Genomic DNA, 26,123 nt, shown 5'->3' on the forward strand with positions numbered 1-26,123 from the left:
GGTATTCGTTCTACGCCCTCCACTGACTCTGCTCTTACTAAAGTCTCCAATAATCTCCTCACTTCAAAGTTGACTATTCACTCCTCATTCTTCTGGATCTCAGCAGCATTTGAAACTTTGGACCACCAGCTTGTGCTCAGGATGCTTTACGACATTGGCCTGAAGGACACAAAGTGATGCCACAGTACAGGGATAACACAGACAGTGATGTCACAGTACAGGGTAAATACACACGGTGATAATACACATATTGATGTCACAGTACAGAGATAATACACACAGTGGTGTCACAGTACAGGGATAATACACACAGTGATGTCACAGTGCAGGGATAATACACACAGTGATGTCACAGTACAGGCATAAAACACACAGTGATGTCACAGTACAGGGATAATACACAGTGACGTCACAGTACAGAGATAATACACAGAGTGATGTCACAGTACAGGGATAATACACACAGTACAGGGATAATACACACAGTAATGTTACAGTACAGGGATAATACACACAGTAATGCTACAGTACAGGGATAGTACACACAGCGATGTCACAGTACAGAGATAATACACACAGTGATGTCACAGTACAGAGATAGTACAGACAGTGATGTCACAGTACAGGGATAATACACACAGTGATGTCAAATTACAGGAATAGTATACACATGAATCACTATATGCAATATACTGTATTTGTGTAATAAAAGCTTAAATACAGCGGCTTAGCTCTATGTGTGTTAGATATCTCTATGATACCTGTTTAGATACAGCAGCTCAGCAATATGTAAGTTAGATACCTATGTAATGGTAAGTTAGATATAGCAGCTTACCTTTATGTAAAGTGGATGACCCCCTGTAATATTACATTATTACCAGCCATTCCAATGGAGTAAATGGAGAATGTTGTAACCATTGCAGCTGTATATTTCTCTATAGATCCTTGTCTACTGCTACCTCTGACATTAAAACGTCCATGGTCACCTAAGGGGAAGGGGGACAGTTTTGACAGCTTGTCTAAAAATGTCAGTGTTCTGACAAAGTTGCGGGATTTACAATGCTTAAATTATGTGTAAATCGTAGTGTTTTAAGGGGGCTTGTGGGGCCAAAAACACAACTATTGCCACCTGTACAGATGCACATTCCTGTAACCACACCCACACCCAACATATTAAACCACACCCACTTTTGGACGTTATTCGGAGGAGGCGTAAAAACCTATTTAAAAGTATAAGATGGCATTGAAAGAAGAAAAAAGGCAGAAAGACCATAGTACATGGACCTCAATGTGTTTTCAAGCCGACTATGACAGTTATTAATGGACATTCCCTTTAATTGTATCACACAGAATCTGCTTTTGTATCTTTATAAATGTTTTCCAAAATGTTCCTATTTTTCCTTAACTGCGTTTTCACTCCATTTGAATACATGATCCTCGCCACAATCATCGCAAACTGCATTGTCCTTGCACTGGAGCAGCATCTTCCCGGAGACGACAAGACGCCGATGTCTCGGAGATTGGTAAGTCTCTTATAATCAGCCATTAACCTTTTATGTCCGTGTTTCTCCGGTTTTGTCTGTAACATCCTGTATCCATTTATTGTTTCACATTCCTTATCAGCCGCCAATAAACAATACAAAAACAAAGGCGAATAAAAGGAAATCCTGGGACATGTAAAAAATACAACAAGACTTTTTGTAGGTTATTCCTCTTCCTGTTACATTTTTGCAAAAGAAAATCCCACTTTGAAATATGAAATATTAATATAAAGTATCGTATCGATGGAATATGTCTTATTGACTGGACCCCTCCACCCATTCCCTCAGCTAAGGGGCTTGCCTCTGACTTTTTAGTGGCTTCAGTTGAGATCCTGTATGTGTATAGATGGTAGGGATAGAGTGAGCAAGGTTTTCAAAAACTCTGCTTCCAGTCACTGAATGGAAATGTACTGATCACCATATTATGGATATAACAAAGTCATCATGATGAGGTCAGATCTTTATCTTTTTAAAAGAGAAAGTTTAATTACAACTAGCAAAAACTGCTAAAAACTGTGAATTCACCTGTAACATTGCAGATTTTGACAGTGTATATTTAGTCTAGGCAGTCTTAAAGGGGTTGCCAGTTTTTTGTAATATGTGTATAAGTGTGGGAGGCAGTTTACAGGGTCACCTCCAGGTTTCAGTAGGCCCCTGGGCGACAGAGCCTCAGTGGGTCACTTAGCAGTAACAGCATTAAAAATTCAGAAACTATAACTGTTCTCTAAAATATTCCATAGTTTATCAAACCAAACAGCCCCCTCATGGTTATTTTATATAAAGCCCCCCTACCCCTATGGATTCATTAGAAACAGCCCCCTCACCCCCATGGATTCCTTATGTACAGCCTTAGGTGGGCCCCCCCAGCAGCTCTGGGCCCTGGCACTTGCCCAGGTATGCCCAGTGCTGATGATGATCCTGGCAGGGTATTAGGTTATTTACTGATATAATATATCGATTAAAAATTATTCTCTGCTATCCTGATATGAAAAGTGAATCACCCTGCCAGGACCTTATGATAGTATTTATGAACATAAGATCAAGGTACAGGCAGGGCGATTGTTCACGGACAGAGAGAGATCACATGACCCTCCATCGGCGGCAATGTTATGGTCAGGAATCTCTGGCTGATGAGGTAAAAGACAGGAGGCTTCACTTTAGATATCAAGGAAGGAGGAGCAGAACTATTACTAGATGTATATTGGTAAATTACCTAATATCCCGAACCATGGATGTGAAAAAGCCCTTAGAGTTTTTCATTATACTTTTTTGTCATGGTTGGACATACCACATAGTCTGATATAGTCTGTGTCGCTGCATGGGGCCTGGTGGGTAAGAGGCACATTGTCACCCTACTGCCTATTTAATAGATACAATGTAGGATAACACGGGGCCCTATACTGTCCGTGTCCACTAGTTAGTATATTCTCTCTGCAATATTAGAAATTTTTAAATAAAAAATCTGTTAAATTTACCCTAACACATTTCTTAAACAATATAGGACCTAATTCTATACACGTCAGTCTGAGACGGCTTTTAAAGGGCACAAACAAGGACCTAGTGTACAGAGGATCAATAAGTACAAGCGTTTTTGACTTTTTTGAAAGAGAATCATTGGCTTTGCATCCTTTGGCTGGGGCCACGTGCATCGTAATGAGGTCTTCATTCAAAAAGTCATCGATTCCCTGTCTCCTATTCAGTCATATTTCATCTTGCTCATTACATAATTGGCCGATGAAAGTTCCATACATTTCCACATCTTCTGATATCATCCTTGTCAGTACCGCAACATTTTACCTTTTAGTATCTTACCCTGAAAAATTGTATTGATATAAAAGGAGAGATTACAAAAAAGAAAGTGCACTTACCCTGGTTTCTGTATCGGGGTCTCCTTTGGTCTTTCAAAGAGTGTCCTACTCCGACCATGGGACATCACTTAAAAGTGGAAGTGACATGCAGTTGTCCAAAGAGGCCACTGATAGGCTGAGATCGACCCCATGAGCTCTGACACTTTCAGCTGAACCATCATATTTTGATGGGTTACCCCTTGCCCCCTTTAATCTTCTATAAACCAAAGACACTCACTTATAGATCCAGCCACGTTGACTGTGGTTATCTTCTTATATTTGTTATCTTAAAGCAACTTTTATAATTATGCTAATGAGCTTCTAGGGTTTTTTTTCCCTAGCCCCTTAGTGCTGTAGATTCACAGGTTGCCACAATGACCAGAGAAGGTCTCCCCTCCCCCTGGACTTCCTGATGCTAATGCTGCTAGATTACAGAGTCAGAAGGAGGATGGAGAGAGCAGGGGGCTGGGTAACACATGTTCTGCTTATTGTAACAGCCATTGAATCTGCAGAACTGAAGGGCTCTGGTAATGCTCCCTGAAGCCTTTAGACTCATTAGCATAATTTCAAATGTTGATTTTGGAAGGAAGGAGGCCACGAACAATTATAAGAAGCTTACCACAGTTACGGTGCCTGAATCTATAGGTAAGTGACCTGGTTTATCATGATGGATTTTGATGTAGCCCTACCCTGGTTTCACTCCAAGCCTGGGGGCCTGGCAGGGGTGACAAAAAACTAAGTGTAATTATCTTGCTCTGGCTCTTCTGACCTTCCAAACATTGGCCTTCTCGGACCAACTAGGACATCACTTATGATGAAAATGAAAGTGACACCCTGTGTTCCGAGGAGGCCTACCTGATTTCCTTGTCTGGCCAAATTTCATCTGAACCTACAACTCCCATGTGATTTATGATGTCTGCAGACCCTACAGTTTTGTACTCGTATTAACTTATACTATGTCCACACGGACCTGGTTTCCTGAGCCTGAATTAAGTCCTTTGAAGCAGTCTTGTACTTGTTTGTCCTGTAGGGTCTGCAGACCTTTGCATCAGAGTGTAGGGCAAATTAAAATTCCTTTACATCTCACCTATCTAGTTCTGCCTTCAGTTTTAGGAGTCAAACTACTCACAGACTTAAATAAAGCATTATCTTACACCCAAGCATCATGCAGAACACATTGTTAATCACTTGAAGAATGTTTCCTCCTACCAAATGTACATCCAGATCAGCCATGTGAACCAGTATTAGATGGGGATGAATCATTCCATCTGTCTTCTTGGCTTCTGTGGTAGGAAACTGTATCGTCTAGATTTTATAATGAGCCAGTGGCTGGTGTCCAATGCTTTCCATTGAAGTGAATGTGATAGAGCTTCAGTAACCAGGCACAGCCACTACACAAGGTATGGCGCTTCTGGATGGTTCACTGTTTAGTGGCTGTGCCTAGTTACTGCAGCTCTATCCCATTCACTTCACGTTGGTTCTGACATAAGGCGGGTCTTGCAAATTGCTGACAATGGGATTGTCAAAAGTAAGAGTGATAGATAAGTAATGTATGATAAACAAATTGATAGCAGAATTTTATGGGTTCCGTTAAAATATTTTTCTTACCTTTTACTTAAATGCCATTACCTACATCAGCCTATGAAGTATCCCGGAATGGAAAGGAAATGGCAGACCCTTTGCCCACCTTCCCAAAAGTCCCTAAATCCAAGTATTGAGCGGGAGTCGCTGATTGGTCAGGGTCCACCATAAAATACATAAAATTAAACAAGATTATTCTTAGTGTATAAAGAAGATAATTTCACATCCTTGGCCAAACCCTTCAGAGAGGACAGATCAGAGCTTCTAACATGTCAGTGGGTGATTCCCTATGCTGTGCAGTATCGGTAGGGACACTCCCCTTTGATGACTGGAATGTTAACACCCTGAAGTCAATCAATTCATATATTGCCAAGAGCAACAACAGAGGAACTTAAATCATAACTGTAAAGTTACTGACAAAAAATAGTTTTAGCACAGCTGGAGAGAGACTTTCATAACAATTCCAACAATATCTGTATCATGCTTCTGGCTTCTTCCTAGCCTGAGATATATCACATATATTTAACATTAGTTTCTGATTCAGTTATTCCTGATGTGGGCGGGCACAGCTCAGGGCAATGAAGCCAGAATGTTTGTAATCGGCCAATCTGAAGCTTGTGATGAGTCACATGCTTGTGATATCATCAAAGGTCCTTTGCATCACATTAAGTACATTCAAATGATATAGGACAGTTTGTTTGAAATAGCCAACCTGAAGCATGTGATGAGTCACATGCTTGTGACATCACTACAGGTCCTAAAACCCCTCTCAACAAGCCTTCTGTTGCCTCTAGCTCTACTATACAGTTTCCCATGGCAGCCAGAAAGCATGGCAAATGTAGATCAGCCTGGGGGGACAAGGTAAAACCTCTGCTTGCTGCTAAACAGCCGCAGATAGCTAATTATAGTAAATTAGAGAATTGCTTATTTTTGCTTAGTACAGACTTAGGCAAACGTTTTTATACTTTACAGTTGTACTTTAATGCTGCAGAATTTCAATGATAGATTTTCCATCATCGATAGTTTAAAGGAAATGCAGATATTTACTAACCGCATTAGAAAAGGAGATGGTACAGACAGTTATCCCAATGCTTATCCTCCAACCTCATGTACACCAAGTATTCCAGTGTCAGGGCTTATATATAATATATTCCATCATACAATTAACTGGTGACCTACATCTCAAGGATTCGAGGCTGTCCCCACGCCTGCCAGTTATAAACTGTGACACCTCGGATGCATTTAGCTACATTTTTAGGAAAGTTCTGACCCGAATGATCCGACTTATACATATTTATCCAGTCAGATCTGATCTTAGTTACTGTCCTTCCATCATCCTTCTCCTAGATTTTTAGCGCTGTGAGACTGGATGGTAATAACAATGAACCTCTTACAGGTCAGTTGTACAATGGCTCATCATTATTTACATTCCGGAGTTATTACAGAGGATACATCATTCTATTTAGATTATAGAGATGATACATTATTTACATTATATAATTGATACTTATGTCTACTTAGATTATATAAGGTAAATGATACATATGTGTAGAATGTATAGAATATATAATGAATAGCTGTTTTTTTTACCTTTACTTTGAAATACTGATTTATCTTTACCAACAATTATACTGGAAAATGATACTACATAATAATACATTTAACCAATATTAAAATCCTTGAACACTTCCTATATGCAATCAACCTATTTTTTTATCACATATGATGGACTTATAGGCTTGTGCTGATCATAAAACATGCTAGGTGGATGCTATGGGACTCCTAGAGACGAGAAGTGTAGCCCTTCCCTTATTGGCTGTATCACAGCCATGTGGACCCCCAACATGAGAGGAGGGTTCCTTCTAGCACCTTCAAGTTCTGCAGTTAAGGACCTTCAAAGGTCCTGGATGGGTACTTTTATAGACCTCTGTTGAGAGACATCAAACATGTATGAAGACTGCACAGCTGGAGGTCCCTCTCTTTATTATCCAACTTAGGGTGCGGTCACAAGGTGCGTTCTTGGTCCGTTTTTAAATGGACTGAAAATGCATGCGTTTTTGTATGTTTACTGTGGGTTTAGCTGGTTTGAACCTGTTTATCTTCATTTCTAGAAGTGTAGGCAGCTGTGAAATGAATTAAAACCAGCCAAGCACATGGTAAAATTACAAAAACGCATGCGTTTAAAAACGTAAAAAAAAATGCATTTTTTAAAGCCTGCTTAAAAACGGATCAAAAATGCACCATGTGACTGAAGCTTTAGGTCCCTGGATCCCTTCAAATACACCCACATTGTAATATCACTGTATATTACTACTGTATCCCTGAGATAAAAACAGGGGTGTGCAGGGCCCCCCTCTGCCCAGGCTATTTACCTGCAGTTACCAAGAGTTTAGGGAATTTACTAAGAGGTGTGCAACAGAAAATGGGTGGAGAGCTCCAAGTCTGTCTTTTCCATGTTGTTGGGACCAGGATATGTTTGACATCAATAATTCCTAGCCCTTAGTCATAATCTCCGAGATCAAAACTTAGAAACGACAGTAACTCAATCACACAATTACATTGGATATAGCCACATTGGATATAACATTCATTATGCCTTCAGTGCCCCATAACTGTGCATAGTATGTGGGGTTTTTTTTGTTGTTTTTGTTTTTTTTACTTCATTTTATCTTTATTTTCATACACATTATGCAATATATACTAAATTTGACAATACAATACTAACATTACAACATATAACATACAAATAAATTTGGACATAAAAATGGTCCTTCGTATATTAAAATATTGTTACAGCTATTAGCTCTGCCTACTTAACAAAAAGAAAAAAGATGGGAGAAAAAAAGCGGAAAAAAAAAAAATCAGCCTAGCGTGGCTTGGATTGTAGTCTCCAATAAAAAATAGTTGGAATTCCAATAGGTGTTTCCAGTTTTCGCTCAGATTCGGGATGTTGATAATGTCATTATTTGATAGTGCTATTTCATATATATATATATATATATATATATATATATATATATATATATATAATATTCTTTTAATTTCTTGATTACATCATAAAAATTTAGGAGGTTCACAGTTTCCCAATAGTCTATTTGTTGTCTGTCTTATCATGTCTAACATGACAGACCTCTGTTTTGTTTCATGTACATTCACCCTTCTTGTACATTCAACCTATTTGCTATGAACTAAATTTCCTAATTCCTTTTCCATGTTAGTGTTTTCCCAAATGTTGATCTGCTCCATTTTAAGGGTTTGTGTACACTCTGCGCCCCCCTACAATCCCAGCAGACCCCTAAAGCACCTGCTGACTGATCCCCATGTAATGACTTTTGGCCAGTTCTATGATATTGTTCCTCCTGATCTCCTGTGCTGATCCTAATATTCCCCTGACCTATGGCTTCCTCTGTGACTTCACATGTGACTACACATATAACCCTGCCCTGACCTCAGCCTGCTCCTGACTACTCCATGCCTGTCCCTTGGTGCTTCATACCAACATCTCAAATTGGGGACCGCCTCTAGAAGTACCAATTGTTTTACTCATTTCTCTTTTAATTTGCAGGAAAAGACAGAACCCTATTTTATAGGGATATTTTGCTTTGAAGCTGGAATTAAAATTGTGGCTCTGGGATTGGTTTTCCACAAAGGTTCTTACCTAAGGAATGGCTGGAATGTCATGGACTTTATTGTAGTACTCAGTGGGTGAGTGTCCTTTTTTATGATTTATTTACCATTTGTGGGGTCAGTAAGTATACGCCTTGTATTCTATCTATCTATCTATCTATCTATCTATCTATCTATCTATCTATCTATAATCATCATGAGGACAATGAAGGACATGCTGTGTATAATAGTTGTAGCTATGGAATAAGAGCGTATAGCAAATGTCATCCAAGTATAACAATCGGAACTTAATTATCTGCTGAAATGTCTTATATAAATACAGATTCAATATTGTAGAGCAAGCAAACAAGACAAGATGAGGAAGAAATGTCAGGTACAATGTCTTATAGATAATCAATCTGTACAGTAAAATATCCCAGCAGGAATCTGGACACAGGCCGGAAAGAATAGTCACCAAAAAGGACACAATGGAAATGTACAATATATGCAAAGGACAACAATTAATGGGCAATCAATTGTAATTGTCATATAACTGTAACAGTAGAGAGAGAGGGATAAACAGATGGATGATGGGTAGATACATAGATATGACGGATTTTAAATGGATGGATAAATAGTGAGGGTAGAGTGGATAGATAGATAGATAGATAGATAGATAGATAGATAGAAAAAAAGTGGTAGATATAAAAGAGAGATGGATATATGGGGGAGGGGTATTTATCCTGGTTTGTACGCTGGAAAAAACGCACATACAAGCGTGACATAGCATTTCTCTGTGCAGAGCTGGGAATTTGCGACTGAGAGGGGGCAGTGCCAGGCTGCAGATTGGGTCAGCATGGAGAGCCTCGTGCCTACACACTAGCTATAACATGCGTCAGTTCCAGGCTATAGCACAATGCTACGCCAGGCCGATCCAGGAGGCTGGAGCCCCTAGATATATCCAGTGCAGCCCAAAGGCCAAGGTCATTATAAAACAATGGTGCCCCATGATCTGCCCCATAGAGCTAGACCTATGAATAATACAGTAGATACATATTAGATAGATTAATAGATAACAATGATAAATAAAAATTGATACAAGCGATATAGAGATAGAATTAGAAAAAAAATACATTAGATTAGCCTAGTAAACCAGATAGAAATGTGATAGTTTTGATTCTTTGTATTTTCCTGCTCAGATTTGTGTTTGTACACTACCGTATATGACCTTATATGACTTCATGTAGATGTTTTTATAGTAATATAACATTGTGAGCTCCGTGTTATCCTCTCTATACTGTAGTGTGTTATTGTCTTCTACCGACCTTGGTGATTTACAGTATTTACAGTCATTTCTACAAATGGATCCTAGTAGTTATTAAGCCATTTATTGCTCCCTATTATAATATATATATATATATATTTCAGGTGATATAGTTTACTCTTTTTATGTGTGTTCTCTGATCTACCAATAAAGACATTAATGATAAGTATGATTAAAGGAAGGGGGATCTGTGCCTGAAATTGGCAATTATCATAACTTTTGCATAGGTTTAAATGAGAAAGTAAGTGAGAGATTGGGTTACAAATTGTCATGTTTCCTGCACATTGTCATTTGATGATACCAGTATTTAATATGGATGGATGGATGTTAATAATATTAATATGGATGGATGAAATATGAATTACTAGATAAACAAATAATCCAAAATTTGCTTAAGATTTGGTTCTGGTCTTTATCTATTTGTTCTGAGCTGATGTTACTACAATTGTTTTGGAAATTGGTAAATAATCCTCTTTCGGTCCTCTAAAACACAGATTTTTCCTAAAAAATATTTTTTAATCTACCCTCCCCCTTCCCCTTGCCCCGTTGACACCTTTTAACAATATTTGTCCAAAGTGAAGCGGAATAGATTCAGCTTCATTTTGGTGCTGAAAAATGGCAGATTTGTTGCAAGTCCTCGAGGCAATGAATAGATTTGCTCATCTTCTTTTTCAAATTGGAAAAAATAATAAATGGATGGCATACAGTGATATGGATGAAGAAGTCAGCATTGAGAGCAGCTACAGTTGTATGGGTTAAAGATATTGGTGATCTATCAAGTTATTGGGGAGTTTTTATATCCAGGACATCCATCAATTACCAAAACTAACAAAGAGAAAATAGCTATAAGCCCTGTGCCATTTTACATTGGGCCAAACTACACTGCAGAGTGGCTCCCCCTTAAGACCTCCCAGTCAGGGGGTGAATAATGACCCCCAATGTGGTTAAAATGGAATTGTGAGCATCACAACATGAGCAATAGAAGAAGGTGACAATTACCTTTTACATCATATTGATGGTCAGGTTCATCATGTTTGTTGCTCACCTGGGGAGGAGATGACATATACTGTATGTATATAAATATATAAATGGTTCATACAAAAAATATGGGGCAAGGTTGTTCCAGGTTAACTTACATCAAAAGACAAGGGGAATTGTCTCTCTCTGTCTGGAGAAAACAAGGTTTAATCACCAGAGGTGACAAGGCTTCTCTACTGTAAGATCTGGGTCAGAAGGTGAGAGTTCTCCTTATGGAGAGGTTGCCAATAAATGCGCGTGCAGACTTAAAGCCATAGATGCTCCGCTAGGGAATTATGGGAATTATGCAAATATGTTTCCAAAGTGATAAATGGAAAACAATGTCTCCTTTTGCTATCTTGAAAGGCAGCACCCATAACACCAAGTACGACCTACAAGAAGTCTAACAACATGATGTGGGATTAAGCTGAACCAGTATATCTATTCCAGAAGGAACAGATTCCCAAGTGTATCAGGGAATCTAGGGAATAGCCGAGCTTAGGAGCTGCTCACAGTAGGGACAGTAGAGAGCTTCAAAAAGGGTCTAGAATCCTTCTTACAGCAAAATATCATTGGTGGTTATGTTATAATATAGAATGTGTGTTCCCTTGCATCCCTCTCTCATCTTATACCTTTCCTGACCTATAGGACAAATATAGGCCTCCTTTGAAGCCTCCTACCTGGATATCCTAGACCCTTCCCCAAGTACCCGGAAAGATTTGACATTTACAACTGCGTGACGATGGATAACTAAGGCCACAGCAGCCTGTTTATTTAAAATAACATATAACATATAAACCGTATATATATTAACTTTTATTAATATGTACAAATAAAGTGCAATTCTAACAACCTGAAGTGACAAGGCCTGAGAGGGGTGATTCCTAAACGTTACCTGCTTACTCCCGCCGCACCGCGCCGGCTCGAGAGCTGACAAATATGTCACAGGTAACCATTCCCTCTGTACCCACCTCCGGGTGGGCCAGCTACCATACCCATCATTTTCCATTTCCACTCTGTGTTAAGCGCACAGCAACATCTTTGTGCAAATTATTTTTTCCCCCGAGACACCCCCCAAAGGCCTTATCCCGCGGCTGCGTGACAAGAAAACAACTTATATCTCTATATTTCTTCAAATAAGGAACAAGAAAAAAGGGGGGTAAAAACTTAACAATACAAAAACAAAAAAGGGAGGGCGGGCGGGCATCTTGATCCAGCGCCGGGGTCCAAGAGGAAGTCGCACCGGTAAGGCCCCGCTTTTATCCTACACTCCCCTCCCCTATCCTGACCTCACTTCCTAACTCACTCCCCAACCCCTAACCCTTCCCTAACCTTAAACCCGGCCCAATTTCCCTCAGGTCAAGGCGGGCATACAGTTACGGCTCCGTCTAACCTCCTGCCCTTTTCTTCCTTGGAGGGACATATGTCTTTTTCCGACCATTCTATATAACTAAGATGTATTATGGGAAAGAGGTAAGCTGGTGGAGGCAGTGCAGTGCCCTAAGCAACAATCCGTTACCAGTGAAAAGATTACTGATCCGATTTTGTGTTATATTCTGGAAAAACAAGACTAATCCATGAAATCTAGATGAAATTCCATATCCGGTGTACGTATCGCTCACTGACCCCTGCATTCACATTGTAGTTCTAAATAAGAAACCTCTCAAGTGATTAGGGGATAAAATAAAGTATTTCTCAGCATTTTACACGTTCTATCAGATTCTTGCTGATTTCCAAGAGCTCTTCACGGCTTAGCAGGGAGCGTCATCATTATTATATACATTCTCAGGATGTCGGGATAAAGTTCTGATGGAACATTTTGTGAATCCTCGCAATGTAAAATGTATCTTTAGTGTCTCTGCTGCACATGGTCTTCCAGGTGTTGTCACCATTAATCAACCAAATCTATTACCAACAGAAAAATAGATAAAATACAGCTATATGTTATAATGATAAAGTACATGAACCATGTACAGTCAGTCCCCGGGTTACATACAAGATAGGTTCCATAGGTTTATACTTAAGATGAATTTGTATGTAAGTCGAAACTGTATGGTTTATAATTGTAGCCTCCAGACAAAATTTCTTTTTGCCCCAGTGACAATTGTAGCTTCAAAATTTTTTGCTGTAATGGGACCAAGGATTATCAATAAAGCCTCATTACAGACACTTTACAGCTGATTATTGCAGTCTGGGAATATAGTAACATCCAGAGACTTCACCAGAGGTCACAGTGGGCAGAGGGGTCCATCTTTAACTAGGGGTCGTCTGCAGGTCGGGTGTCCTTAAGTAGGGGACTGCCTGTACTAACTACACAGAAAGTTAGAGCAAGTTGCTCTATAACAATAAGACCTGTACCATCAAGGAGAACAACATTAAGAATATATATATATATACAGGCAGACCCCGGGTTCCATACAAGATAGGGTCAGTAGGTTTGTTCTTAAGTTGAATTTGTATGTAAGTCGAAATTGTATATTTTATAATTGTAGCTCCAGACAAATTTTTTGCCAAAGTGACAATTGGAGTTAAATTTTTTTTTATGTATTTGGACCAAGGATTATCAATAAAGCTTCATTACAGACACCTTACAGCTGATCATTGCAGTCTGGGACTATAGTAACATCCATAGACTTCACCAGAGGTCACAGTGGGCAGAGGGGTCTGTCTGTAACTATGAGTCGTCTGTAAGTCGGGTGTCCTTAAGTAGGGGACCGCCTGAACACACACACATATATATATATATATATATGTTTATCTCACTATCTTACATGAAATCAAGAAAAACCTTTCCTGTTTATGGTCAACTCGGATCACCAAAATTATTCATATTTGCCAAATGCCAGAATAATGAGCGATATGCCATTTTTAAGGCATTTTTATTACTTTCTGCAAAGTCAAAAGTTTCTATACACTATGCACAAGTCTGGTTCATCCTTGGGTGTGATTTTCAGAAACCTTCAAGAGGACCTGTCACCCCGAAAATTATCCCCACCAAATGTGCCCTCTCATAATCCTCTCCCAAGCCCATTTCTCCCCAGCCAGTTTTTAAAAAAATGTATCTGTATGTAAGTTGATTTAAACCGATCCGACCTCTTACTAAATAAGAGGTAGGATTCTTGTATCTTGTACGCTTGCAGTTGGCGTCATTCATACAGGTGCCCGCTGACAGGGGCCTGCTGGGGGGGTGTCGGCCACCCCCCTTATGAATAACGCCAACAGCAAGTGTACAAGATATGAGAATCTGACCTCTTATTTAGTAAGTAGTCGGATCGGTTTAAATGAACTTACCACAACTTACCACCATGGCACCTCTTACCACCATGCTCACCTGTACAAACAATTATACACAAGAACAAACAAGATGGGAATGTCCAGCCATCATATCACTCAGGAAAGAGATGGATCTGTGTCGTAGAGATGAATGTGCTTTGGTTCGACAACAAAAGATCTAGTGAAGAGGCTGGATGTAACGGGTAACAGTGTGATGATTAGTGTTTGCAAATGCAGAGAGGAACAAAGGCCCTATATTTGGAGACATATCCTGTGGCCTGACAAAACTAAAATTGAACTGTTTGTCCATCATCATATTTGGAGGGGAAAAGGAGAAGACCATCCCAACCATCACAAAGTAGGTGCATGACAAGGAAATAACTTTTTGTATCAATACTGAAGCAACATCTCAAGATATCCATTAAGTTGAAGCTTAGGCACAAATGGGTTTTCCAAATGGACAATGACCTGAAGCTACCCCAAAACTGGTAACAAAGGGGTTACAAAGGATAACAAAGTCCATGTTATGGAGCGGCCATCACAAAGCCTTGATCTCAGTCCTATTGGACAAAGCTGAAAAGACAGGTGGGAGCAAGAGGCTACACATGGCTCAGCTACACCAGTTCTCTCTGGAGGAATAGGCCAAAACTATTGTGAGAAGCGCGCGGAAGGAGATCCAAAACGTTTAAACCAAGTCATACAGTTCAAGAGCAGTGGTACCAAATACCAGAAAGTAATAAAAAAAAGCCTTAAAATTCTCTCTCCTTCATTATTTTGGCATTTGGCAAATATACACTTTTTGGTAATTTTTGGTAATTTTAGTAATCCCAATTGACCTAAAACAGGAAAGGTTTAAAGGCCATCCCCTACTTAAGGACACCCGACTTACAGACGACCCCTGGTTACAGACGGACCTCTCTGACCACTGTGACCTCTGGTGACCTCTCTGGATGTTACTATAGCCCCAGACTGCAATGAGCAGCTGTAAGGTGTCTGTAATGAAACTTTATTGATAATCCTTGTCCCCATGACAGCATACAATTTTGAAAATCCAATTGTCTCTGGGGCAACATTTTTACATATAGCTTAATTCAAATGAAGAACAAACCTAAAGAACCTGTCCTGTACCTAACCCGGGGACTGTCTGTATTCTGATTTCAAGTCAGATACAATCATTTAAATGGGTCTTTTAATACAGTGTATGTAAACTGTACAATCTGCTCAGGCCCACCTGCTCTATAACATGCTGCCTGCTGATAGAACACTAAGGGTCTGCCCGCACTTTCATCAGACTTTCTGCCGTTTTTGGGTTTTGCACGGCCGTAGCATGTATTTAACAGGTGTTTGTGCTGGGATTGTGTCGCACACAATCGGATTTTGGTGCGGTTGTGCTGGCTTTCATGCGACAGAAATTAGGGGGCGGACGATCCGACTGATTCGGACTGAGCTTGGGATTTAACTTACATGCACTTACATGCACCACAAAATAGAAGGTGAACCCTGTCGGACCTGAGCGGGGAAGCGACACATGCAGGATATCGGTCGAACGATCTTAGTGAATTGCGGCACATTGCATTATCGTGGGTGAACTCCTCGGAGTGCCCCTATGTACCATCTACCCAGCTCCTCCTGTTCTCCTGTTGGCTATAGATAGTATACTATACACAATCCTATCAGCTCCTCTTTCTCTATAACCTGCTGCCTGCAGATAGGACACTGGGGCTCATTTACTAAGGGTCCGAATCGCACACTTTCGTAGGATTCGGAAAAACCGCGGTATTTAAAAAAAATATTGGGGCAGATTTACTTACCCGGTCCATTCGCGATCCAGCGGCGCGTTCTCTGCGCTGGATTCGGGTCCGACCGGGATTTATTAAGCCAGTTCCTCCGACGTCCACCAGGTGGCGCTGCTGCGCTGAAGTTCCCTGGAACGCACTGGAATACACCAAGCCGGGCTGAGTGAAGGTAAGTGCAAGCTCCGCGACACATTTTTTGTTTTAAATGCGGGGATTTTTCCGAATCCGTCGGGTTTTCGTTCGGCCACGCCCCCCGATTTCGGTTGCGTGCATGTCGGCACCGATGCGCCACAATCCGATCGCGTGCGCCAAAATCCCGGGGCAATTCAGGGGAAATCGGCGCAAATCGGAAATATTCGGGTAACACGTTGGGAAAATGCGAATCGGGCCCTTAGTAAATGACCCCCTGTGTGTTGCAAGATCAGCACTTACATACACTGAGACGAAGCAGGTGAACTCCGGTGGACCTCGGCGCAGCAGCGACACCTGGTGGATATCGTGCGCACGGACCTTAGAGAATCCCGAAAGACCCGAATCAAGATCAGAGAACGTGCCGCTGGATCGCGACTGGACCGGGTAAGTAAATGAGCCCCACTGTGTATAATTGGCTCTGCTCCGCCTGCTCTATAACATGCCTGTATTACATTCAGAATTTGCCAGTTTTTTCTTAAAACAAAAAAAGAAAAGGTTTTGCCAGTTCACAATTTCCGTAGCGCAGTGTTTCCATAGTAGCGTATACCTTTTTAAGAAGAAATATATTGTTTTTGCCATATGTGCCTCGGTAGCTTTGCTTATGTGAATTTTAAAACAGGTTGAAAATAGCTGTGACATGTTAATTGTCAACACAGGGCTGTGAATAATGTACATTAGCAATTCATATGAAGACCCAGAAAGATGCATCACATATGTGTTTTTAAGACTTTCTTTGGATTAAACTTTGCAATTAACCTTTTTCTAAGGTGGAGCTTACAAAAAATCTTTTATACATGTAATTATATCCAAATGACAATATAATACCATTAATTTGGGTATATTATGACTATAACTAGTGCAGTTTACAGACAAACATTTAGATTAACATAATGGGGCTCATTTACTAAGGGTCCGAACACCGCACTTTCGTCGGGTTTCCCGTATATTTCCGTTTTGCGCCGAATTGCCACAGGATTTCGTCGCACGCGATCAGATTTTGGCGCATCACGTGACAGAAATGGGGGTGTGGCCATTGGACAACCCGACGGATTCGGAAAAAACACGGAGTTTAAAAAAGAATTTGTGTCGCAAGATCAGCACTCACATGCACCGGGACGAAGCAGGTGAACTCCGGCGGACCTCAGTGCAGCAGCGACACCTGCTGGATATCGGGCGCGCGACCTTAGTGAATCCTGGCAGACCCGAATCAGCATCAGACAATGCGCCACGGGATCGCGACTGGACCGGGTAAGTAAATGTGCCTCAATGAATGCAAATGAAATATTAATGTGACTCATGACCAAAAGATGTGTGCTAAAATACATAGGGATATGTTAAGATACTTGAAGTTCTTAGTTAAATTGACCCTATACCTATAAGGAAATTTACTCCCAGGATGTAGAATTGTAAACCAAGCACACTGACATACTGGTGTGTGCCTCCTCTGGCAGGATCCGCTCTTCTTTTAGCTTCTTATGTCCTTGTTTTTACACAAAAAGGCTTTAAAAAATAATGCAAATGAGACTGAGGGGCTCCAGGTTCCATGACTATTTATTGAGCCTGGAGCCTCTCAGGCTGGTTTGCATCATTTTTAAAACCTTTTTATGTAAAAACTAGGGCATAAAAAGCTAAAAGAAGAGCAGATCCTGCCAGAGGAGGCGCACACCAGTATGTCAGTGTGCTTGGTTTACAATCCTGAGGGTAGATGTCCTTTTATGTTTTTTAGATAATTAATTGATGACACACACACACATATTTATAGTTATTTACAAGGATACACACTAAACAGAGTCTACTACCAGTATTGACTGAGTATTGTTTTTTGTATTGTTTCATAAAAATGGTATGTAGCGATGTAAACAAAAACACAACGGGGGTCATTTCACTTATTAAGTGACTGATGGTACAATCAGTTTGAGCACCCTGTCGAACATTGGTCCAAGTTTTCTGTAAATTTAGTGTCAGCAACCTTGTAGAAATGCATTTATATTCCAGGATTGTAGCTGTACTTGTAGCACTGTGGTGCACAGGTTTGAACAATCTCTTCTCTAAACTTCTGCACAGCCCCTCCCATCCACTGTTATATCTAAGCTGAAGCCTTCTATATTAGTGACTAGGGGTGCAGAGGAGTCAAAATTTCACTCAGCAGTGCTCCAGAGTGCCCTAATTCCAGCTACATTCCTTGAATTTATGATTTAATTTCACATTTTTCACAGTCCTTTTGCTACTAACAACTCACATTAAGCTATGATTAAACAGATCTCCAGTGACAATACCTAATACTGTGTGCAGCTTTGTATGATCCAAACTGCTGACGGGTTCCTTTTAATCTGTATCTTTGCTCGATAACTTCAGGTCAGATTGTAATGTTTAAAGGAAACCTACCACCACAAATCTACCTATAAAGGTAGATTGGGTGGTAGGTGCATCAATGGGACGTGAGGATAGACCTTTTAAGGGCTAATCCTCACGTCCCCTCACTTTTTTGGTAACTTTTATTCCATATATATTTAAATTTACTTATGTGGCTACCGGGGCGTGGAGTAGCCGCATATGAGATTACATGAGGCGGCTACTCCACGCCCCGGTACCCACTTTACCACTCCTACTCACCCATCTTCGGCGCGCAGCTCCGCGTAGCTGCGCGCCCTCGTCCGTTGACCCTGCCGTCTGCGCATGCGCAGAAGAGCAGGCCCGCGCCTGCGCGGTCACTGCTCCGAAACAGGCGCGGGCCTGCTCTTCTGCGCATGCGCAGACGGCAGGGTCGCCGGACGAGGGCGCGCAGCTACGCGGAGCTGCGCGCCGAAGATGGGTGAGTAGGAGGGGTAAAGTGGGTACCGGGGCGTGGAGTAGCCGCCTCATGTAATCTCATATGCGGCTACTCCACGCCCCGGTAGCCACATAAGTAAATTTAAATATATATGGAATAAAAGTTACCAAAAAAGTGAGGGGACGTGAGGATTAGCCCTTAAAAGGGCTATCCTCACGTCCCATTGATGCACCTACCACCCAATCTACCTTTATAGGTAGATTTGTGGTGGTAGGTGCCCTTTAAGCTCATTGATATGGCTGCAACAGAGGAGCATTAACCCTCTCCATAACCATCTGCTCCCAATAAAGGGAGAATAGCAAGTTATACCAGGAGCCTGCTCTCTGTACAGACAACTGCCCAACGAGACCTAACAACAAAAATAAAGCTTCCTATTACTGTCAGATGTTCTCTGTGTATGATGGATGCTTCTTCCCCTTCACATTGATTTCCCAGCATCAAATTATCAAAACCAGGATCATACGCACTGCTGATCCTAACTCAGAACGCAACGGAAGTCACTTATTATTTACAGGATCCTGGACTTTTATAGATATCATCCAGATTCACAGGGAGTCACCATGTCTCCCTATAAAATACAGATTTCACCCCATCACTTGTAGGAGAAGGTTAACTGTTCTGTCCGGTCATTAGACATCCCAAATATATAGTCACTAAGTGCAGGTTACTATCTTGCAGCAGGGACACATTGGGGCTCATTTACTAAGGGTCTGTTTGGTGCATTTTTGTCGGGTTTCCCGACGATTTCCGTTTTGCGCCGAATTGCCCCAGGATTTTGGCGCAGGCAAGCGGATTTTGGCGCATCGGCGCCGGCTTGAACGCGACAGAAATCAGGGGTCGTGGCCGTCGCAAAACCTGACGGATTTGGACGAACCACGGAATTTAAAAAGCTAATTGTGTCGCAAGATCAGCACTCACATGCACCGGGAAGAAGCAGGTGAACTCCGGCGGTCCTCGGGGCAGAAGCGGCAGGACCAGGTAAGTAAATCTGCCCCATTCTTTAAGACATTCATGAATGTGGCGCACGCTGCACGCGTCCGAAGTGCATGGACTGTGTGCACCAGACCTTTTCTGATGCACTCAGTTCAAGGGCCGTGCAACACATTTCTGTCAGACTTGGTCTGGCATCAACTGCATAATAAATGTGGCCCAGTAACTTTTATTGATGTCCTCTGTTCCAGTCATAGAGGCAGAGAACCGCAGTGTGCAGTCTGTATACCCCACCTCATCAGTGACACTGACACTGCTTACCCAGTCCCCCTCATGAATGATAGAGACATTTGCATCCCTAAAGACAATTCCTGGTGCTAGGATGATGTTGGTTTCTCTTTATATAGCCAGGTCTCTCTTAGACCCCTTTCTCTGAGGGAGCAGTTGATGATGTAACAGTGCTAAATCACACACAGCCCCTGTCTGAATCTTTCTCTCCACATTCCAGGAAGGGGTTGCATAGAATTTCCTTCCTTTCCTACAGCCCCTGAGGGGGAAAGTAAAGGGAACTGTATATGTCTGTAGTTGAAGATTGGCAGATGGTTCATGAGTACTAGTTCCATACCAGCATCATGTTCAGGGCCACCTTCAGGGTGGTTTTAGGGGGGCTCAGTTCAGCGGCCTGGACAGTAGAGGGGGCTTGGGTCCTTTGGCATCCCATTGCCTTCCCTCTCTCTAATCACTTCTGCAGAGGTGGGATCCGGCCCAGAAATAAGAGGTCCCGGACGGGATGCTACCTACTAGTGTGTGAGACAATGTCAGCATGTGTAGAGTCAGTCATTAGTTATGATGCCAGTAGTTTCTGGATGTGGGCACTTTGTAAGATGTATCTGTGATCTGATTTCAGGACCTGTATCTATGAAGTAATTTTGGCTCCAGTGCTGTTTCTACGCAGTAATCATTCTTCTAGTAATCTTGGTTCTGGTATCATATCTATGTAGTAACATTGGTCCTGGTAAAATCCCACATACAATACATTTTGTTATATTACACTTTCTATGTAACAAGTGTTGTTATAATATTGTTTGCACTTTACATCACATAATTTAAAAACCTCTGGGGAGGCCACAATCTCTTTACAGTCCTGGGCCCGAATCTTGGACATAAACTACCACAAAATAAAATAAGCAAAATAAACTATTGTGCTTCTGGATGGGGGGGGGGGGTTGGGCTGGTGTCACATATTTGCCAGGTATGAGCCACAAAGTTCCTAGTGGCATCTGCTTGCAGCGGTGTTTAGCCTCCATTAAGTGACTTATACTGACCCACTGTTAAAGGACACCTGTCATCAGGTCTCTGCCACTTGTCCTGTCACTACTACCTGTTGGAGCAGCTCACAAGGATCTCATCCCAGCCTTTATCTAGTTATTTCATACATTATTCATTGTAAAATCATCTATTCTTTATCATGTAAATGAGGCTGGTCACATGGTCAGAGGCAGTGATGTCACTCCTGTTACCCCTCCCCTCTCCTCCCCCTGCTCATGTCTGTGTGTAATGTATAGTAAAGCATGGCTAGTGTGTGTGCTGCATCTGCTGACATGCTGCATCCTCCTAATATACAGGTGAGAGACACAGACATCAGCTACACATGAATCTGACATGTTCTGCTATAACATGGCTGCCTGGAGCTGCTGTATCTCTCCTATACACACACACATACACACACAGGCTGCAGGGGGCGTGGCCACCAGCACCAGGAAGCACATCATTATACTGCCTCACATCATTATACAGGCTGTCAGTCATGCACTGGGGGTGTGGCTGTGCCTCCCACTCATGAATAGAGTGGACAGCTTGAATATGCTAATGCTTCATTGGACATTTCACAGGTCATTTGCATACAGCTTTAGGACCTCATTGCTTAGGTTTACAGGCATGTAGAGGGACAATAAAGGGATAGAGGCAATGCTCTCTAATGGCAGTTTATGAAAATATATTTAGTTTAGCGGGGTTATTTTGCATGGTGGGTTCTCTTTAAGTCCGACATGAAATGGTTAAGATCTGCTAAAGGGAGGAGGGGCCACTTTGACAGGTTACCATTCTGAACCTCAGTGTTCAGATAAGGTGGAAGGATTTACAATGCTTATATTGCTATATAAAAATATTGTACAGTCGGCTTTTAGGCTTCCCTGAGCATACAACCACTATACTTGGACAAATTGTCGTACACAGAGGCAATATTTACTATTCCATTTTCCAGGTCATGTCAAATTTATCTCACCACTGAAGGCGCTCTTCAAATTTTAACACATGTTCTTAAATTTCATGTGAGCTAAGCTAAAGTCTCTGGATTGGGGACTACACAATTATTGGAACTATCTTAGCTTCCATTATCTATTACTATTCTTGCAGCCTAAGGTGAGCAGTGGTCGTTTGAGGATCAGGAGGTGATATTGATGACCTTTGGACTAAACAGGAAGACACCAAGTATATACAATTAATAGGTTATGACAGTGTCATACTCTGTTCTGTGGAATTTAAATTGTTTTTTTTACCTGTCTAGTTTTAAAAAGGGTTGTCCATGACTGTAAAAAAAAAACCTTGGAGGCCGGGATAGGGCTGCTTAAAAAATAAACATTTACTTACCTCCCCCCGGCACTCTCCCGGCGTCCTGCAGTGCCAACTCTCATGTCTATGTCCCATGTAAACAAACAGGGTCACGGAAGCCATGCCCACCCGTCCTGCATATACAGCATTGGGAATAGAGACAGGTGGGCGTGGCCAGCCACCTTGGCTAGCCGAAAGCTGAGGGCACCGCTGGTGGTTTACATGGGGCATGGACATGAGAGATGGCACCGCAGGATGCCGGGAGGATGCCGGGAGGTAAGTGAATGTGAATGTTTTTAAGCAGTCCCCTCCCGTCCACCAAGGTTTTATTTTTAAGTCTCGGACAACCCCTTTAAGTGATTTTTGTTATTAAAATTCTCCATTTTTCTATCAGAGTTAAAGTGCTCTGGACCCTGTGTCTTCAGAAGACCTCTGGGGTTAATTTGTATGAGTTGGGTCAGCGGCTGCCATCAAGTGTGGTGCATGCTTCTAGTGACTCCTTGTACATTTCGGAATCATTCGAGATCATCAGTAATGCAGACAGATTTACTAGATAGAAATTATAGAGCAATAATTAGCTGATCAATAAAGTACACTACTTACAAGTCAACAACCATTATTATGATAGATGCTTCATACTACAGTGAATCACCATCTCCAAAAAGATGTCTGCCCAGCTGCAGCACCAGGCGTTTGGTCCCGGAATAACATTTGGTATTCATTAACTTTCCCAAATTAACTCCTTCTTACCCTAATGGGACCCACTAAAATTGGCTACAATGATCCAAGGCCTGGCATAAAGCCCCGTCTCGTGAACATGTGCTTGCTAGGGGATGGCTTGTCATATCATTTCTTTTTAACAGCTGAGTCCAGGCTGTGAACATGATAATTATTTTTTTGGCTTGGTCTCAGATCTCGCCGCGAACATTTGATAGTGTAACATTTGTACCCAAATCTAATCAACTTAATTAATAAGAGGAAAGAAATTAGGTTCAATGTTTTCTTATGTTGAAAAAAGTCTGGACATCATTTTCCATATTGTGGCCCTGGGGACATTTTCAACTTGTTATCCCAACTCTGGGGCTTGATGGATGCCATGGTCATAACCCCTCTGATGCCATGGTGTTCTCATCTTTCCATCATTGCAAGAGGCCAGTAGTCAATGTTGCCAATGGCGAGATGCAAGGAAGAATTAGGTCTATATAGGGGGATTGCTGGGATGACTAGTAAGGTGGAAAAGATTTTACCCCAGGGATAAAAAAGTCAACAGTTCTTCTCCGACGGTACAAACGCGGCAGGTGGCGGCACATATTTTACTTGACGTCCCCTCCTCTGCTTCGAAATATGAGGTTGGAAAGATAATAAGCGAGTGATAAATGTGACATGCTTATTATCCATGGTAATGAGTGGGCACTTTGTCAATGTGACACAATGCCATCTCATTATGCTGCAAAGGCTTTGTCAAGGACTTGTCAGGTTAATGTTGAACGTTGTGGACATCATTGTATACTAAATTTATCACCATAGTAATTGGTTATGGCACCATTTTTTGGGTGGTCCATTTCTAATACTTATTACTAGATGGAATAAATGTAAATGTTTTTCATGATAATCAGATATATAATAAGCTACAAATGAAGTGACCTATGGAGGCCCAGGGATAGTTGAAGGGGTTTTCCAATAAATCAAGTTAGGCCCTTGCTGATCAGTGGGAGTCTCAGTGATGAGACCCCCACAGATCACGAGGGGTCCGATGCACCCCAGTCCGAATACTCATCGCTCCCTGAGATGAGCGGGGCAGCTGGTCATGCATGGCTGGGCTGCTCCATTATTTTCTATAAAGCTGACGGAGATTGGCAAGTGCCATACTCTCCGCAATCTCCACCAGCTCCATAGAGATGAATGGGGTTTTCCGACAACAAGTGACCAGCGGCTCCACTTTTCTTAGGGAGCGACGAGGGGTCTGAATGGAGTACATCAGACCCCCTGTTCTTGTGATCTGTGATCAATGTGGATAGGGTCTAACTTGTTTTGTGCGAAAACCCTTTTAAAGTAGATGTTCTGATTCGAACTAGAAAAATTCTAGATAAAACTAGAAAAATGTTATTCACTTATAAGAGATTTCACTTATGAAAGTAGAAAAATTAGCAACTCTAAGTTCTTCAGGACCAGTTCCATTTCCGTTTTTAAGTTTCCAAGGATTTTCTGCATTCCAAATGCCAGAAGTGTTTTACTTCTACAGAGCCTCCTCGGATCGCATCTGTGGAAGTAGAAGTACTTAAATTTTTTTTCAAGTGGCAAAATAGTGGAAAAGTGGCGATTTGGATATTTATATTAATTACTGTGTTCAGTGTATTAGAATAATTATTATTATTATTATTATTATTATTATTATTATTTTATTATTATTATGTTTTGTTTCATTTTTTCTTTAATTTGATAACTTATTAGGTCTCCTGTGGAGGGGGGAGTCTGAATGCTCATACAACTGCCACAAGATTATTGCAGTATTAGAACTCGCTAATTGCTTTGAAGGGGATCAGCTTTTATGCTTCTATGCTTGAAAACCACACCTAGAGCTGCCTTTATTGACAGCTCCTTTTAAGGATCTTCCAATAGGGAAAGCTTGGTGTGAGTTTGAGCTCATTTTGTGTGCAGCTGTGAATTGAGTGATGGACGGCTGAACCAGTCAATGCTGGGGGCAGTCTCCATTACACCCTTTATATTCTGCCCAGTTCCTTCACATGAGGATGGTTATTGCAGTCCTTCTCCTTGCGTGTGTTATTGCTAATTTGCTAATCTGTGTATCCGACTTCAGCTATGTTTAATCGACCATTCTATCGCTTTTCGATTCTGTACCTTTGCCGCCATCTTGGTTTTGACCCAGTTCTATCTGACTCGACTTATGTGTCTGTCTTGGCCCATTGTGACCCCGCTTTCCCTGTCTCAGACATGTTTATTATTGACTTGCCACTTTTTTGTATACTGGTATAGCTCTGATTTTCTTCTACCTGTCCGCTCCTCCATTTAGCAGCTGCCAGACGAAGTAAGTCTTCCTTGTTACCTTGTAGGGTCTCTGAGGGTTCATTAGTTAGGTTCTAGATAGCAGATTCACTCTTATCAGGATGGTTTTATGTGCCAGTGCCAAGTCTGGTTGTGGTTGCAGTGTTTGCTGGACTGGTTTGTGACAAGTATATTGTGAATATACGTCTCTCCTATTATGGCATGCTGGAGCCTCTTAGAGGGTAATGGCTTCAATGGCACCCATCTGCACCTCCTGCTGACATCATGCCAATATGATTACGCTGTATAGGTGCCACTCTTGGGTTTGACTGCAGAACCTAAAGAGGTTGGCCACTTTACCATTTTTTGTAATGTATGTGTGTCCGCCGGAGTTCACCTTCTTCTTCCCGGTGTATGTGAGTGCATGTCTTGCGATATAATTTGAATATTAAATCCCACGCTTAGTCAGAATCAGTCAGGTTGTCCGACGGCCCGTCCCCCTATTTGTGTCACATAAAAGTCGGCCTTGTTAAATGTGGCGCAAAACAGAAATAGTCAGGAAAACCGTAAATG

The 26,123-nt window shown here is 41.5% G+C and overlaps 1 protein-coding gene across 8 annotated transcripts in view; it reads left to right on the forward strand.

The window, feature by feature from the left end:
* Positions 1 to 26,123, forward strand: part of CACNA1E (calcium voltage-gated channel subunit alpha1 E) — a 499,672-nt gene that overhangs the window by 346,426 nt on the left and 127,123 nt on the right. For all 8 annotated transcript variants that reach the window (XM_072129136.1, XM_072129138.1, XM_072129135.1 and 5 more), the window contains 2 exons: positions 1,417 to 1,523; positions 8,535 to 8,674. In XM_072129136.1, the coding sequence (XP_071985237.1) occupies positions 1,417 to 1,523; positions 8,535 to 8,674 (247 nt within the window). The remainder of the gene's footprint in view (positions 1 to 1,416; positions 1,524 to 8,534; positions 8,675 to 26,123) is intronic.

This window comes from Engystomops pustulosus, chromosome 10, assembly GCF_040894005.1.
Source record: "Engystomops pustulosus chromosome 10, aEngPut4.maternal, whole genome shotgun sequence".
NCBI lineage: Eukaryota > Metazoa > Chordata > Amphibia > Anura > Leptodactylidae > Engystomops > Engystomops pustulosus.